The sequence below is a fragment of the Oryzias melastigma genome, linkage group LG12 (assembly GCF_002922805.2).
Source record: "Oryzias melastigma strain HK-1 linkage group LG12, ASM292280v2, whole genome shotgun sequence".
Lineage (NCBI taxonomy): Eukaryota > Metazoa > Chordata > Actinopteri > Beloniformes > Adrianichthyidae > Oryzias > Oryzias melastigma.
In genome coordinates this window covers 15,140,029-15,158,625 of record NC_050523.1, presented here as the reverse complement: position 1 = coordinate 15,158,625, position 18,597 = coordinate 15,140,029, and the positions used below count along the sequence as shown (strand labels likewise).

General features: G+C 38.3%; 1 protein-coding gene across 2 annotated transcripts in view; it reads left to right on the top strand.

The window, feature by feature from the left end:
- exd3 (exonuclease 3'-5' domain containing 3) overlaps positions 1 to 18,597 on the top strand; it is a 38,885-nt gene that overhangs the window by 9,669 nt on the left and 10,619 nt on the right. The window contains exons 12-20 of one of the 2 annotated variants that reach the window (XM_036214520.1): positions 423 to 570; positions 669 to 867; positions 958 to 1,067; positions 2,210 to 2,393; positions 2,560 to 2,732; positions 3,742 to 3,960; positions 4,571 to 4,624; positions 4,713 to 4,844; positions 14,160 to 14,180. In XM_036214520.1, the coding sequence (XP_036070413.1) occupies positions 423 to 570; positions 669 to 867; positions 958 to 1,067; positions 2,210 to 2,393; positions 2,560 to 2,732; positions 3,742 to 3,960; positions 4,571 to 4,624; positions 4,713 to 4,844; positions 14,160 to 14,165 (1,225 nt within the window). In that variant the 3' untranslated portion in view covers positions 14,166 to 14,180. Of the gene's footprint in view, positions 1 to 422; positions 571 to 668; positions 868 to 957; positions 1,068 to 2,209; positions 2,394 to 2,559; positions 2,733 to 3,741; positions 3,961 to 4,570; positions 4,625 to 4,712; positions 4,845 to 14,159; positions 14,181 to 18,597 lie in introns of those variants that run through there. The other variant, XM_024299224.2, reaches the window with a different exon arrangement.

Below are 18,597 nucleotides of genomic sequence, written 5' to 3'. Positions count from 1 at the left end.
GTAATATCTTTATTATGATATAGTTTAACACCTAAAATGTTAGGATTTTCTTATTTTAATTCATATTTAGTTTATTTAATACATACATGGTTTTCAACAGTTTTTTTAAAACCTTCTATCACATTTTCACTTTAGTCTTTTTATAAATGAGCAACTACATGTTTAAAATAAAAAAATATATAAGTTTAGCTTCAACTAGAATAAAAAGTTTGTATTTATTTGTCATTAAGTCAATTTATACAATTTGTCATAAATTCCTGCAACATGTGAGGAGTTAATGTTTGTACAGTGTCTTTAAAATAATCTTGTTAACTTCTACGTAATGATCTTCTATGATTTATAATTCTGTTATTTTCATCTTTTTTATGTTCATTTCTACACTTTGACATGCAATCGGGGGAACCAACGCTTGCTCTGCTCAGACAGATATTTCCAAATGATTCTACCGATTCAGAGGAATGGCTGCCCCGTAATGCTGATAAGTTCTACCGGGTTCCTCTCACCAAAGACAAGGTTCACTTTGTGGATACACCAGAAGCTCTTCAGATATGTGGAAGCGCAGTGTTAAAGGTAAAGACATCACATTTATTACTTTTGTAGGTTTCTAATTTTTTAAAGTTTTACCTTTGATTTATTTCTGACTCAACCTTTTCTGTTTGTTTTCCCAGAAAGGTGGGGTCGTCGGGGTGGACATGGAGTGGCAACCAACATTTGGCTGTACCTCAGCTCAGGAAGTGGCACTGATACAGCTGGCAGTTCAAGAGCAGGTTTTCTTGTTAGACCTCTGTGCCAGAGGATTCTGTCAACATCCAGGGACCATCAGCTTCATCAGGACATTCTTCTCTGATCCAGACATCCTTAAACTGGGTTAGAACGAACCTAACAGAACTCTACATCTGTTAGTGAACGATTAAAAGTTAACTGTTCATTAATCCTTGTTTTTCCTTTACAATTCAGGTTATGCAGTGAGTGGAGACCTTAAGTGTCTCAGAGCCACTTTGCATCCGTGGTCAGAGGAGGCCCTGACGGCAGAGGGGATGCTTGATCTTTGTAATATACATCAAATAGTAAGGCTACCTCATCATACACACCTTAAAGATAGGAACTGTATTCTTTAAATTACCTTTTTTAGATAATATGTGGTGAACAGACTATTCTCTGAAGCAAATCGGCAGTAGAAGTTTTTGGGTTATGTTACTGCCACCACATTTCTTTGGTGAAATTATAGTTGGTATTGGCTGGTTGTGGATATAATGACAAAAATGGGACACCTACAGTAAAATTCCAAGTCCCAAGCATTTTTAGTGAACTTCCACACTGGGATTTTTGTGCGTCCAAATGCCAATTTGGATGGAGAGTTTTGAACCAACTTGCTCAATCCACCATTTAATACATAAATAAATGATAAAGTTCAATTCACAGCTGGAAAAGATGGTTTTTAAACCATTATTCATAACCATTGCATTTTTTTTTATCAAAAGAAGACGTTTAACCCAATAAAGACTGTCAGTAGTCCTGTTGGTTTTGATCCATTATTCTTCCTCCTCCTTTTTCATCATTTTTGAACAGTTGTGACTTCTATGTAGTTTCATGTGGAAATATTCCAACTAGTTAAAGGATGTGAAGGAGAAGGCTCGTAAATTTTCTAAATTTGCTGATGATTCATGGTGTCCTAATTTAGTTATGGTTCATTTTAAAATAATTGACTGACTCCCAAGAAATAAGTAAAAAAAAAAGGAAAAAATAAAAGCAAAAATGAGTCCATGTGGTAAGAAAAATGATCTTACCAAGAATTCTTATTTTAAGAAAAAAATCTAATTACTAAAGCATATTTTCTTAAACTAGGGTTATTTTGCTATGAAAAACTTTCTTGATAAGTGTATTTTTCTTGCAGGACAGAAAATTGTATTTTTTTTTTTTTGTTGAAACAAGAGTCTTCTTACTTAAGATTCAGTTTTTGGAGTGCAGATTATTTCCTGTCGATAATGCATTTACTTCTGAGGAATTGAAGAATTGAGATGCAAATCTTTTGTTTTACAAGGGATCCATGTCAAAAACATGTATTTAAAAGTCTAACACTTGCTAAAACACAAAATAAAAGAGATTATTTATTTTATTTTAAAATTGTTCACTTTAAAGCCTACTTTTGCCTTAGGACATTGTTTAACAGCAATATAATTTTAAAGAATACTGTTTTATTTTTTTGCAGATTCAAAAAAGTAAACTCAGTTGGATTCAGAGTGGCCCCAAAGAGGTACTGGTGGGAGAAAATGCCACAGAAAAAGGTCTTAGCCTTCTGGTTCAACAAGTTCTGGGAAGACCCCTGGACAAGAGGGAGCAGATGTCCAACTGGGAGAGGCGGCCGCTGCGCATCAGCCAAATTAGATATGCAGGTGAGCCGTTATGCATGCAGACGGACAATGACAGAGAGCCAGATGGTTGCTGTTCTCCTCTCTAAAGAGTACCAGATTATTTTGTTATCCCCTGATGGCATGCAGACAAGACAAGTTCACACTCCTCTTCCTCCATCTTTCTCTTCCATCTTAACCTTTCCTTTAGTGACAGATGCGTACTGTTTGCTGGATGTGTACTCTGTGCTTTCTGGAAACCCAGCACGCTTTGGGCTGCCGGCTGACCTGAGCAGCGTCTCTTCAAGCAAGCCACAGACAAACAGTGACAAGAAGCAGAAAGAAAAGCAGAAAAAGAAGACAAAACAAGGATTTGACCAGAAGGTCAGCAGCCATTAATATATTCATTTTGATGGGAAGTATTCAGGATTTGTTTTAATATGACTCCTTAAATATTGAAATAAAATTCTGAAACTATAAAAAAATTAAAGTATGAAGTTACTGTTGATACACAAAGCAACACTTAAACATGTGTAACTGGAACTCGCTTGGTAGACATAAAATGAAGTAAAGTTTAACGGTTATCTACTGACAGAGCTTTAAAGTTCTTTAAAGTTGATCCAGAAGAACGATGACTATTTTTAAGCGCTTCAGTTGTAGTTTGAGACAAATGTTGATTGAACTTTAGAAAATTGTGTTCCAGAAACAGAAGATGGTGTAAAATCATGCAATGAAGCGACAAATTTAAACATCAAATAAAATCTATGGAGTGAGGTGAAATGTTCAGACTTTCTGTCCAAACTGACTGACTTTAGGTTGAACTTTTAAATTTAAAGAAGTCAGAATTTTTGACTGGGTGACTTTTTTTTTAAAAGAAAAAAAAATTATGTACAGAAATATGTTTGTTATAAAGTAATTTATTGGGAATTTACCCGAAAAGATCTGATTTTATTTTTTTGAAGAATCTAAAATAAAAGGGGAATTAATGTTCAGGTTTTTGTTTGGGTTCTAGACCCGTTTTCTGTTTGCAGTCAATCATGTTATTTCTTCCTCCTTTAATTTCATAGACGGCAGCCATAAACGACCAACCCCTCTTATGAAGAGCAACTGTGCTAATTTGACAGTTCTTAGTTCTGAGATAACCTGTGACCTTTCATGTGACGTGTGAAGGAATACAGAGAATCTCCAGCTGAAGCCTCTAGTTTGAGCATCCAGCCCGCAGGGTGGGACAATACGTGTTTGACAAAGACACTTCAGCAGTTCCTATCAGCTCCAGGGGTGCGGTTGTATAACTAACCCTGGGCTCTGACCTCCCTGAACTGCGGTGCAAGTGAAAAGAAAATCCTCCTGTGGGGATCGGTTAAGTATCACATTATTCTCTCTGTCCATTTAGGAATGTCAGGGGGCTTCAAGGGTCAGTCCCCCCCATTCTGGCACAGAGAAAGGCCTCCTGTGTGGCGAGAAGCCTTCAGAAGATTCCCCTCCTCTGCCCCCCCAGCAGCTGCGGGTGGTGTGTGACAATATGCTGCAAGGACTCGGGAGGTATCTGCGCTGTTTGGGAGTGGACGTTGTCATGCTGGAGAACTCTGATGATCACAGAGTAGCTGCAAAGGTTTGTTAGTGGGAAATAGCAGTAAAATACACACACTATAGGCAAACGTTTAGATATTCTGATCCATTTTAACAATAAGACTTGTCTGATTAAATGCTATATTTACATATTGACCTTTAAAGTCCCATGTTTTGATCTATTTTCAAAGCATTTCCAATGTTTCCTTTAATCACGACGATGCCATTTTTTGCCAAAATCAGGACATAGTTTCTTCAGAGAAGCAGTACTTCTTTAGAAACTCACCTCTGAGTTGTGGATGGGTCTGTTAGCATGGAGCAAGCACACCCTCACTTCCCATCACCCATCTATTTACACGCTCTCTAGCTGACAGCCCCTCATAACACCAACCTAACATTAGCAGAGCATCAAAATGGGTGATCAATATCTGAGCTATTCAGCTTTACAGTTTTGAGCCAGATGCTAGCTCCTGATTCACAACAATTTGAATAAAGAAATACCCAAAAATGTCATTTTTAAGCTTGATTTTCTTTATATATGTTCTGTACCAAGAGAGAAAATGCCCCAAAACATGTCAAAAACACTCAAAACAGCTACATTTACCAATTTATCTGCATTCTAGTGTTTTAATTTCTTCTCTCTTGTATCTTAGCTCGCTCAAGCAGAAGGCCGAGTCATCCTCACATGTGGTCAACCTTTTCAAAGTGTAAGAACACATCATATCACATAAGTACTCTGAATGAATTCATCTTTGTTTGCTCTCATTCTTTGTTTTTTTTTTTCTGCCAATAAAGTTGCGCTCTCAGGTTGGTGAAGGTCGCTGTCTGTCCTTGGACTGTTCAGAAAAGGCTAGAGACCAGGCTGTCCGAGTCCTCAAGCACTTCAACATCCAACCCACCCCGAGCGACATATTCAGCCGCTGTCAGGTAATTAATTGTCCCTTTAAACCCACTTGTATTGTGAATTTCCCCCAAACTTCTAAATAATCTCATAAAGGAAGTAGTGGTTGAAGAGATGTTCATTTTGTCACTACAAGTTAGATTTAAAAATTAAATGATGTAAGCGAATCAATTTATGCAGAATCTGCTGTGGGAAAGAAGAAAAATGAGTTTCTATATCAAAGAGAAGTTGAGCAACATTAACGATGAGGAAGTATTTCTGTGGTGAAGAAAATCTTCTCAAATAGTTTGCATACAAAAAAATGTTGTTGTGGTTTGTTGCCAAACGCACAGTGAAAGCAGAAGAAATGAATTTCTCATTGTGGGAAACATGATGAGAGAAACCACCGTGCATGCTCGGCTCTGAGTGAAGCAAATGAGGATGCTGCCTGAGAATATTCAATTCTTCTCACCCAAAGTATTAAACACACAACTGCATAAATCTTTTTAAAAGTTAAAGCAAAATTTTCAAATAAAAGCAGCACCAGAGAAAAGTCTCCTGCTGGGTTAAATAGTTTTAAAATTAGTTTTTTAGACACTTCTTAAAATTAAATCATGTTAATGGACAAACAAGAGTTAGGCCTTCTGCAGATTTTGCACACAAATTGAAAAAAGTTAAAACCCTCTCAGCTTTTTCCTGAACTTCAATACCTTCAGGAAAACTGATCCGCTGATCTGATGCACAATGTTAGGTTCTCTGAAAGAAGCTCAGAAGATAAGGCAAGAGCAAAAAGAATGAAAAATTAGCTTTCAAATGGCATTTGCAGGAAACCATGCTGATGTGGTATGACCCCTCTGCATGTTCCAACCACCACACCAGCAGCAGGGTCACCGCGGGGTTGTTAAATTTGGAATTTAAATGCTTAAAGCAGACATATCACTGTAGGAAATTTAGTGAAATAAAAAAAGACTAACACTCATTTCCTTCAGACATTGGTAATCTCACAATCTGCCAAGCCCCCACAATCTATTCTCTAATTTATAGCTAATCCTGATGTCTCAGAACTTGTAGTTCCTCAAATAATGATGTTTCTTACTTTATTTTATTATCATGAAAAGGGGTTATATTTTTTAGTTAAAACAGCTCTTTTGATTCGTTTTTAAACTTCGGAGAATATTGGTCCAGTGGACTGTGTGTTCAGATGATACCAGATTATGATTGTGTCTTTTCTATTTTATGTTATTTTTTAAAAAGCTGCCATTAAACTTTAGCCTGCAACTTATTTATGGCAAATGTCCAAATTTAGCTGATAAAAAGCCTACACTGATATATCAGCCTCAAATTCAATAAGCGTTCACTTGAATCAGGACTCTAAAGCTTGGGCGCTCATTTATCCAGCTGCCTCTTTCCCTCTTTTTTTCTGAGAGCCTGGGAAGTGTGTTAAGCAGTTGCCATCACTGGATGTCTGATTTATGGTACCTGACCTGTAGATGTCTCTGTGGGTGGCTGTAAAGAAGACTGAGGATGACAATGGCTGCGCTTGTGTGGTGGCAGCAGGGAAAGGAATCTGTGCAGGGCAGTTGCTAAACGCGGGTAATCTGCACTGCGCCTCGCAGGGGAGCACAAAGGTGTCAGGAGAGGCCACAAGCTGCTTTTCTGTCCAAATACAAAATGTTACATTTTAAGACCACCACATAGGAAAGCCACCATGAGAGGACAATGGAGTTAACGCAATCCAGACCAGCTCGTATGTGGTCATTTGTCCTCCAGCTTCTAATACTGGTCTCCAGAGACCAAAAATGTTCACTTCATGAATTAACTAAACCTTTAAAGTAACATCTATACAACTGTTAAGCATCAATAAGATCTTATTAGTGTTAGTATTTGACTCTGGTGACTGCTTCATGACTCACCCAAGAACCCACTTTTATCTGATTGTGAAACTGATGAGCGATGGATGGATCAGTGTCCTTCTTATTGATCTCCCTTTTATTGACACGCTCGATGGAATGCAGAAAGAGAAGCTACTGAGAAAAATACTATCACGTATTTATATGTATATTTAGAGAGAGCATGATTGAAGTGCATCAGTTCTTAACAAGGAAAGCCATCCACCATAGAGATATGTATAAGTCTATAGTGTTTTTTGCATAGTTTGGCAAGGGGTCAAACCTATACTCCGCATTTTGAAAAAAATAAATAGTCTCAACCACTAGAGGGCGCTGTAGGTGTGTGTTTTAGTATCTGCTACTGACAGCAACGCAGAAGAAGAAGAAGTGCTTCTCAGTTTTATGACACACAGGAAGAAGAATTCAACTGATTTAGAGATTTGAACTAAAATAGTTGACTTTTTAGGATGTTCTTTATGATATGGTTATCTTAATAATTATTTATATATTGCGCTTGTACAGGGGCGTCAAACTCAATCGCAGAGGGGGCCAAAATCTTAAACACCTTAGGTCGTGGACCGAACAGGATAAACATTTATTAAACACATTAATATTACTATAAATTAACACAGGCAGGAATATTATTCCAGAATAAATCAACTAAAACCTTAAATAACTGTCAATAATGAACTCTCTGTAAAAATTATACAAGTTACAAATACAATAAACATTAACTTTGACACATGTGCACTAATATATTAGATTTGTCCTATGTCACATCAAGCTAAATGAGCATCAAGCATAAGCATCATAGTAAAGCGGGCGTGCGTTTAGTCTGTTATATCTATTCTATTTAGCCTCTCAAGATGAAATGTTCATTCTTTTTCCTTTATTTTGTCAAATAAATTTCTCTCAAAAGTGTGACTTATAAAAGATTTTTAAAATTTACTGTGCAGTTTTTTGGTTGCTGCGACTGAAAAGTGCGCTATTTGAAAGTTTAAATTAAAAGATAAATCTGAAAGGATTTTACTACTGTTTTGTTGGTTATATTATTTAACAGATTGGTTTCCTTTAACTCTTGTATGTACAGTGTAAAGATATCGTAGCATTTGTGTACTTGTCTCCTAACAGTATGTTTACTGGTCCATTACAGTTTCCTGTTCAGCTGTATACTATCCCCTCCGCTGAAGTCTGTGGCACCCAAACTTTTCATGCATGCACACACTTGTACACGCTTCCGTTGGGTTTTGCAGTAGCATCAGATGCTCCACGCTAGCCTTTTATAGACATGTGGAGATTCCCGACGACATTGATGTGAAAATTCACCCCACACTTGTATCAAGTGATAAACGCGCGGGGAAAAACCGATGTATGCTGATGCTATCATACTGTACACACAGTCATCTTCAAAGCCACATACAGTGTACTTGGGTTTCAGTTAGACTCCTGTAGACGCCGTTGCCGCTGAAACACCGGTTCCCACGCGCTGGACTACTGGGAAGTGAAAACAAGAGCAACAGGAACTGCCACGCTACAAGAGGGAGGGGTGGGAGAAAGGGCTGTTAGGGGAGATAGGAAAAAGAGATTGAAGGGAGGAGAGAGGTGAGAGCAGAACGTATGGCAGAGGACGATAAAGTATCGAAAATGGTTGGAAAAAGTAAAATGAGAAATGAACAGATATGCTTTGTATCGAATTTGAGAGGGGGAAATGTGTGTTTACCTCACGTGAGACAACTCCTTGTTGAAATTTGAATTACAAGAAGAGAACGAAAGTGTAAAAGAAAGTAGAGATTGAACAGCTTGTCTTCCCTTTTCAAGAATGTGGAATGAGAAATTGCAGGAATGTGAGAGGGCCCGGTTAATTTTGACCTTCATCTAATTGTGTTTGCTGTGCGTTTGGGTGCACTTAAACATTCAAGGGAAAATAGGTTAATAGGAGTCAGGATATATGTGAACTGGAGGACACAGATGATGGATTTTGTTGACTTTTCCTGTTTTTTTTTAGATGAAAAAATAAATAAATAGAAACCCAAATCTTAAAAAAAACAAAATATGAATTCTTCAAATTTTTTCTTAAAGTTGATTTTTTTAAGGATATTTTCACAATTCCCTGTGGTGGCAAAACAGTAGATAAAAAATGTATGTTTGTGTCCTCCACCTCCACCCCTTCTCCGACGACCAGAGGGAGGGACAGTGAGAAAGGGGGGTGGGGGAGACAGGCATTCCATAGGCACGCCAAGACATTCCGAGGGAAACCATCCCAAATATTTCCCACTGTGTGTGGTGAGGGCTTCACATCTCCTGTTACACACACACACACACATGCACTTTAGATGGACGAGGTGAACTTGTGCTGGGAAAATCTGTCCACAGATGACACAGCAGTCCTGCCGTCCCAATCTTTATCACAAAGTTTTACTCTGTATGCAGCTTTTATGAAGATGCAAACATATTTTTTTCCATGAAATTACTTCACTTTTTGTAAATATTACTTTCAGGCTCAAACAACCTGGCACCACTTCTTAGAGAATTGCTGAACGATCCTGTTTAGTTGTTTACATGAGTTTACTCAAAAATATTTTAAACACTTAAAAAGTTGATACAATTTTTCCATTTGAATTTTGCAGTTTAATTGGTCTCTTTGAGGTCTGAATTCTGACAACTGTTATGCTAAAATAAAATATTGGTGTATTTGCTGACAGACAGGCAGTTTTAAAGCAAGAGAAAAATACACATAGACAGTTTAGAAAAAAAAGATGAGCCGTCTCTCACCAGGTATTTAACAAATGAGGTCTGCTCTGTTTTCCCACAGTCAAATTGGCCCCAGGACAGAATAGCAGTGCATTGACACCTCTGTATGTGTGCGGATTGATGGATACATATGTCTGTGTGCGCTTTTGTTTGCGTGTCTCCAAACTTGTGTGAGCATATATAGTTGTTCAGACACCACTGAAGTCTGCATGATTGATTTGGTCTAAAGCAAAATTTGTAGTGATGGATCACGTGTGAGCATACATGTTGAGCAAACGACTCCGGATAGTGTTATTTTAGTTTTAGATCAAAGCTTTGGGGTGTTTTGCCCTCATCAGACTACACAAATATATGCTTAGTGCTACTTGAAAGTGTTTCACTTATCACTTAAGGAATCACAAGTTTGAAAGGGAGTGGAAGGAAGCGAACTTATATAATCCCAGCCCGGCTCCACCATACCATTTTCTCTACATGAATTATCAATATCCGGTTCAGGACTTAATATCAAATATTAATAGATTTTATTTTGTTTTAACCCTGTTCTTCTACAGTCATCTGAGAGGTAGCAGAAGAGCGTACTAATTGTGCACAAAAATCCATCTATCCTTTTTTTAAGGGTCAAAATGTCCACAAAAAAAACAATATCTGCTCAAAAGATAACCTAAAAAGTTTTAAATTGCAGTACTTTGTATTCAACTTTTCTCAAGCATTTTTGTGAGTTACATACATTTTCTTTAATTGTTTCATGCAATCACAACATTTTTTAATCAAGTGTGGTAGTGAAGATAGTTGTTCATTAATGCACCTATATGATTGTATACATTTGCACCAAGACACAAATCTAGATTTTTTTAATGCCAATATTGGCACTGGTATGTAGAAATAACATCAAATTAATGTTAAAAATGCTTGATAAGTGGGAAATTTTTTATTGTATTTTTAATTCTTAAATTTGCTCCTTTCTTAAAATGTGTGTGTATGTTATCTTCCCATTAATTACCTTTTTTAAATGTTTTCATCTTCCAATTTTAATTTTAAAAAATATTTTGATTTATTTTTACTAAGAAACATGATTATAAATGAGATGTGTTTTTATTTTAGTTGAAATTTAAAGCAAGATGTGTTTCCATACAATTATATTCTACAAGTGCATATACACATACTAGCATACATACTTTATTTTGAAACCCTGACAGAAATATGATCACTTTTGAGCCATACATATAAATCTTTTTTTTTTTTACTTGTAAAATTAAGAGGGAAACTTTGGTTCTTATTCTCAGTATCAGTTTCTCATCCTCATCCTCTGTTTGGCCTTCTCACTTTCCATCCTCCCTGCTCTCCCTCATGCAGTTCTCACCCGGCTTCACTGCTCTGCTCCACTCCCAGTCTCACTCTCTGTTTCAGATTAGCCAAGGCGAGGAATCCGGTGCAGCCGGCAGCTGGAATGTCCTGTTTGTCTTGCTATGTTTTTGTGTGTGAAGTTGGTAAGGCTGGTGGTGCTTTTTGATTTTGATGTGTTCCATTGTCTGAGAGCCAAGCTGCTTCCTGCCTCTGCTCTCTTCCAAACGCCTAAAAGAAACAGGGTGCGTTATAAAGATCCGTGGAGGGAAAATGCAAGAAAGTGGACTAAATTTGAAAATGGGCTGAAATAAGGAAAGGGAAGGAAGAAGGTGGGATGTAAGGGGAAAAAAATAGCTGGCGGAGAGAGAACTCGCAAGAAATATGTGAAGCCGGAATTGATGCCGAGATGGAGAAGGGAGGAGAGAGTTGCAGAGAGGAAGAGAGGTGAAAGGAAGGAGAGAGAGCTTCAATAGGGCCTTTCCTCCATGCAGCAACACAATGAAGTAGTGCGTAATTTCCCACAGCTCCCCTCCCAAATGCCAGCACTCAAATACATACTCATACACAAAAAGTTTTTCATAGCGCATGAAGCTTTGATATTTGGTGTCACGGGTTCTGACAGACACCGTAAACGGTAAAAGCAGAAAAGATAGGGAAGAGTAAGGAAAGAATGACAAACTAGGAGACACAAAGGAGAATGTCTTTAAAATATTTATAGTTATATTTCAATGTAACATTTTGGAATAGGCACACATTTCTCAGCATGTGTCCTTGTGTGTGTGCATGCTGGTGTGTGCGTGCACTGCTGACCAGTAGAGGGGCTTTGACGTGGCAGAGCACAGCATTCCTGCTGGGTGGTGATGTCATGAGAACTAGCTTTCCACTTGCAGACAGAGAGCCCTGTTTATGTTCCCCTCCAGAGGAGACCGCAGTTTTGGATGTGTGTGTGTGTGTGTCTGTCTGACTGTGATATTGGCTCATGGGGGAGGTGGGGAAGCCAAGAGGCACTCGAGAGGGTCTACTTTCCCCTGCCGCTCGGGGAGAGGGAACCACTTACTGATGCCTTCCTCTCAAACATACCAGAGAAAGAGGAAGTTTCTCATGTTTTGCAGAGCACGGTAGCTGCACAGCCAGACTGCTGCTGTGAGTGATTGCCCTGTGCTTCCAAATAGTCCCCTAAGGAAGACTGAATTCTTTGCTGTATAATAACTAACCTTGGGTCAGCTAATGACCACAATACCACACACAGAAAAGAGGTTACACATAAGCTCTGTAATACAAAATGATATAAATTATTAAATGCTTTATACAAACTGCGTTCTGACAAAACCAGAGACCCACTGCGATGAAAATTGTGTTTTTAGCATTTTCTTGTAGCATTTTTCTCACGATGGAGGACATATATAAAGAAAATTGGCCATTTCTGACTATTTCTTTATTCAAGAATCAAGAGTAGGCGATAAAATGCTGTTGGAAAAAACCTCAAGCGGTGACGTTCAAGCTCCCTGCTCCATTCCATTCTGATCGATCCACCTGTAGACCACTAGATCCATGTATGTCAAAGCTGGTAAGCTAGCTCCAATATTTCTCACTATTTTTGTTGCACCAATATTGTTAGATTAGTGTTGTAAGGAGAGAGTTTAAACATTTGGATGATAGGAAATGGGGGTGGGCTCACCCCTTGCCAAAATTTCCCCCTGCAACTAGGAGGCAAATTTCTAATGAACTACTGCCGCTCTGCAGAAACTATGTCCTAGAAAACGACACAGGCTAAAAATGCCACAATCATGATAGTAAAAAAAATTACTTACATTTGATTAAAAAAATCATTAGAGTGAGACTTGAAGAGATTTTCTTTGGCAAAATTGAATTAATTTGCATTTGAATGCCCTAAAAAACTGCTCAAATTCTACTTAAAATGCTAACAGTAGAACCATTGTGGGAACAAGCATTTACTGTCCAAGAAAGTGCTGGTGCGATTCTGTTGTGTCTATTGTCATGGTTTAATGGTTTCCCTTGCTATCGTGAAATGTGATCTTCAGTCTTAGCAGTTTAGAGAATCATAGATCATTCTCCCACACTACACGCACCACGACCTACTAAAACTGTTCATGCTCATTCTGCCTGCGCTGCTCTCACCATCAAGGACTCTTGTCAGCCCTGCTAAATACCTGCCAGTGAGAAATAGCTGGGAGGTTTAGGGTTGTGATTATCACAACTCTTTGGCGCATGGAGCCACTTTAGCAGCTTGAATAGCTCCTCATCTTGTAGTTTCAAGCTGTTACGCTTCCTCTTTTGCAATGCAACCAGTCTGAATAGATTTTAAAAGATTTCATAATGCATCTTGAGCCATGTAGTTAATAACTTTAGTTAAAACTCAGCTTTACCTAATTAATGCCAACATGGGAATTCTTCTCAGCTTGAAGTTGCAGTATAAACATTTTTAGTCTGCATATTTTTTGTAGGTTTAGGAAAAAGGTGAAACTATTTATGAAACAATATTTAGCGTACAGAGCTTTAGCTTTCCTCAGCAGGTATGTTTGCAGTAACAACAATAGCGTTGTGGTATGACAGATGCTTCTGAAGGGAAATGATCTTGTCCTTTCCAGCTATGTTCTCCTAATGTTAGGTTTCGAGCTGTATAATTTTAGTTACCTTTCAGCTCATGATTGCTGTCTTTTTGCATGATTAATGTGTGTGGTCTGTTGCCTGTGCTTATAGTCACACAACAGTGAGAGGAATTGAAATTCTGTGGTTGCCTGCATCTTCCTGTCTCCTGTGGATAGTTTTTAGCTCTGGTCTGACAAACATGATTCTGCAGTTTTACAAAGTTTAATCAAAAAGTTAGGAATTTATGTTTCAAATTATATCTATAAAAGTAAGAACAAAGACGAGACTTGTGGTTTCACCTCTTTATAAAACAGTTTTGGTATGTAATGCAGTAAAATGCAAGCAGTTTCGAAAAATGAGTTATGGCAACACTGGAATTTAAACTTCATGGAAACAAAGGGTGGATGCTAAACCCCCTGGGGTGTTTGGTTATGAAGTTAACCAAAGTATTTTTTATTGTACATGTTAATTGTGATGTAGTGCTGTTTTGGTCTTACTTGCTTTCATGAGCAAAACTGCCTTTGTCATTGTCATAGTTTGTTCAGGACAGTTTAAATCTATAACCTGTGATAATCTGCTTCAACATGCATCTGTAACTCCCATCCTATTAGCTATGTCTTGCAATTGCTCTCCCAAACGTCTGTACTTTGTGTGATGTGATGTTATCAGGAAGCTAAAAATCTGTTTGTTTGGGAGCTCCATGTTTAGCTGGCACTCATGCAGGGATTTAGCCTGTTTTGTTCCTTGCGTCTCCTCTGCTTCTCCCAGACTTAGATTAAAGTGAAAGTCCTACTGGGATGGGAATGGTCGGAGCCATGCAGCCCCTCACCCCTGGGAGCAAAGAGGTAGAAGGCTGGAGAGGTCAGTCTGCTTGGCCTGGGAAAAGCCTTAGAAAAAAAAAGGGGGGGGGGCGGGTGCACAGCAGTTAGAGTAAATGGATTGATACAAATCAAGAAGATATATTAGACCCCAAAGGAAAATATATTCAACCATAGAAGCAAGGAATGGGTAATGTATTGGTGCAGGTATCGGTCGGACGATATTTACAAAGTTTGAGTTTATCGATATCGAACCGATACAAAAAAAATTCCATTGATATTGTTGACTGTTTTCAGATACACTTTATTTTGTAATAGATGCTTGGCACTGGGAAGCTGATGGTTACAGTCATAGTCAGTCATTGTTCTGACTTTTTTCATGTATATATTTGATAAAGGTATTCGTGTTGTTCTTAATAGATCATTGGCAATGAAAAACAGATCATTTACAGTTATTATAGTAAGTAAATAGTCTAAATGCATTAAATATATTTTCAACGTTTTAAAGTGATACTTGTTCCTATGACATTCCTTGCTGTATGTTAAAAATGTCAAGAACAATATGCCTGTATAGTAGAAGAAAAGTTGTGCATTTCTTACGAAAAAACAAAAAGTAAATCTAAACTTGGTATTATTGTAGACAATTAAATATCAGTATCAGCAAAAATCCACTATCAGCCACAGTTGCAGGGGAAATGTCAGTTATCAGTATCAGCAGTAAAAAAATGTTTAATACAAGCAGCAAAGAACAATAGAACTGATCATCTGCAAGGATTTTTAAGTCGAGAGAGATTCGGATGAATTGCATTACATCTATTTTTAAAATAGAACATTAAACAATGCTACACATATTGTGGGTTTGTGGCGTTTCCATAATCTGCATTCCTTACTCCTGAAGTTCACAGGTTATAATTTTTTGGCATCTACGTGGGTTCAGGTTCATACACTTTAGTAGCAGCAATTGAAATGAGGCTTTTAACAAACTTCATTGGCTATAAACATTTTTCTTGCATATTCAAGTTGAGTATTTTCATAAAGCACCAATTCAAAATTAATGTTGTTTGAACACATGATACAAAGAACATCCCATCAAGCAAGAAGTAATTGAATAACACTTGCTAATTTACTCAAAATATTTTATTTGTATAATCCGAGTTATTCATGTCTACGGAAAAGGATTAGGGCCACTGAAAAAAAAAATCCCATGAAAAATTCTGACTTTAAAGTCAGAATTCTGACTTAAAAGTCAGAATTCTGACTTAAAAGTCAGAAATACAAGTTATATACAATTATATATAATTATATAATACATATAATTACAATTATATACAATTAAAAGTCAGAATTCTGGCCAACATATTTCCAATCTTTTTTTTTTTTGTCCATTTATATATTATCAATTTCAGTCATGTTGTAAGTAGAACACAGTGACATAGATATCAAGGTCACTTGCATGCAGGTAAAAATAACCAATGATATAAGAGCTATCCAACTCTAAGTTTTGCTACATTTTGAAGGTTTTTTTCTGACCTAATGACAACTAAGGCAGCAACATACAACACATCAAGTGACTTTTTCTTGGATTATTGAAAAAATGTTGGTAAATTTGATACAAAAACTATCACTCAGTTTGTCGATGTTTAAAGCTTTTAGATACAAATTTAACTAAAAAAAAAGGGAAGTTGATAATCTGCAATTCTTTTAAATAAGAATTTGTATTTCTGGTTTTATGCATAGGTTAGAGGTGTTTGATTGTGATGCTCTATTATTCCTGTGCTCTATGCATGTGAGTGTTTTATTGTTGGGGTGTAGCTGGTGTATGATATCTGTGGGACTGTTTGAAAGTGTGGGTGTTGGTGAGAAGACAGACGCCCTGCATGTCCCATCAGCTACAGTCAGAGCTACATAATTAATTAATGTCAAAGTTCGAGCCAGTCAGCATCCCTTTTGTTGCTGGTGGACACTAAAGGTGAGCGCAGCGCCTGAGTACCTGTCTGTCTGAAAGATCCCATGGACCTCCGACGCACAGTCAGTCAGTCGCACACAAACACGCTCTCACAGGCCTCCTTGGACGCAGGGAGCCCTTTCTTTCTTTTTCTTTCTTTCCCTCCATTTTCCTGCTGTCTATTTTGGTCAGCTGGTGGCCCGTTCCCACAGTGCTGCTGTTCCCATGGTTATCGCCACGGAGATAGCGAATGGAGAGTTGAAGGCGGGGGGGGGGGCTTGACAGAGCGGGAGAGACAGCGTTGCTCTGTTCGAAGAGATAGGGGTCTATGTGGCTTTAGAGAGGGCGGGAGTGACGCTGAGTGGGATGGGGGGGGAGTGTGTGAGTGTGTGTGATGTGGATCTCCCATCACCGTCACAGGTGGTGAGCTAGGATTTGGCCAACAGGGGTGTTTGATTTTTAATTACTTTTGACAGTTATGGACTCAACATCGTTATATCTGTTTTATGCATCAATATAAATCAGTCAAATTTGGATCTAAATAAGAAATACAGCAGACTAATTACAATAAAATTATGCATGTATATTAAGCTTCATCCAATGAGACGCTTTCGCCGATGATGGATGTCTCTGCCTTGGATTTAAACTTGAGGTGTGGTGCGAAAATTGTTGGCAAAGGAAGTCGTGAGGACGGTGAGGTGGTTAGAGGAGGGCAAGGGCCAGTGAGAGGAGAGAGCAAGCATGGGAGGGAGTGAGTGTGGGGGCTCAGAAAAGAGGGACAGATTCAGTTCCCACACTTCTAATTACTGTGTCACTGGAGACTGAAAGGGGACTGCCCCTGGCCCTGGGGAATTCGCCGGGCCCGGTCGCAGAGAGGGTGCAGCCGTAGAGGGAAGGCAGGGGACAGAGGAAAGGAGGGGAGGAAGCGAGGAAAAGGGCAGAATGAAAGCGGCAGTATAACCCAGGAACCGGCGCCGTTGTCCTTTATTGTAGTTGTACCTCACTGCACTCACACTTAAGGTGAACCCCTTAACCACGGACCCCCTTCCCCCCGCCCTCTAACCCAACACCCCAACCTCTCACCTCCGACCCACTCTCCTTACCCTCCTCCAACCTCAGCCTTGTCTTTCCTTACAGCTTTTGTTCAGTGTGGTGTACTGCTTCCTTTTTAACCCCACACCCTCCTTTTTTTAACCCACCCCCCCTCACCTCTACTTTTCTTAGCTGTGGACATCTCTTTTAGAAATTAGGCTCCCACAGATGCTTTGAAGTGAATTTGAATTTACACAGACACGCATACTAGCTTCTTATCCTGTATCATTATTGCCACTTAACCCTCAGCCCTGTTTTAATTTGATGTGCTTTATCTCTCCTCCAACAGGCTGTTCACTATGTATTACCTGCATCCTACGAGCTAAAATGACCCCTTGTAGAAGATACTGATCTATAAGTGACTGTCGGTGTAGGTTCACCATCCTATTAGAGCTTTAATAGGAATTAAAATTACCACTGATTAATGCGTTTTGCTCTGCATATCATTCCTTTGTGGACATGATGGTTACAAGAAGACTGTTTTTAATCAGTTTATGCAAGATATGGACTTCAAAGAACTTTTGAATTGTAAATTTAAAATGTAGATATTTTTTAACATTATTTCTGATCAACTCTAATAATTCATCATATTTAAATCACCTTAAAAATATAACATCGAGTCAAAACTAAAAATATGTCTTTAGATTTAGATCCAGATTTAATAAAAATTAAAATAGCACTTAGTAAAACTGGTGTGTGAATGCGTATGAATGTCCCGGTGATGGTCAGAGGGGCCGTAGGCGCATACTGGCAGCCACGTCTCTGTCAGTCTGCCCCAGGGCTACATCAGAAGCTTACCATCACCAAGTATGAATGAGGTGTGAATGAATAATGGATACAATGTAAGCGCTTTGAGCGCCTGGAAAAGCACAGAGAAATCTAATCCATTATTATTTAGTTCCTAGTATCCAAAAATGTATCCTGTTCAAAGTTTATTTTTTCTTGACTCAGTTTGAACTAAGATAGTATGGGGGAAAAAATGTAGGGAAATCAACCAAAAAAATTCTTACTTTTTACCTTATATTTTTATACCACCAATGAAACAGATGCAAACAAATATTCTTATATGCCATTATAGAAAAAACTGTATAAAAATGATGTGTTTTTGTTTGAGGACTGCATCATGAGTGCGAGTTGAGTATGAGGAAGTCATACCACTGTGTCGTTTTCCTCAAAAGACAGTTTCAGGTATCAGATCTTTAAAAAAGTTTTATTGTTAATATGAGCAAATCTGTTAAGAAGACGTCCTGACTGGTGCATACCATGCATGAGTGAGTCCCTGCACGCTGTTTGCACCTCCAGTGTAAGCTGGCAAACTTTGTCAGTCATTTAACGAGTTTTGGGTGATTAT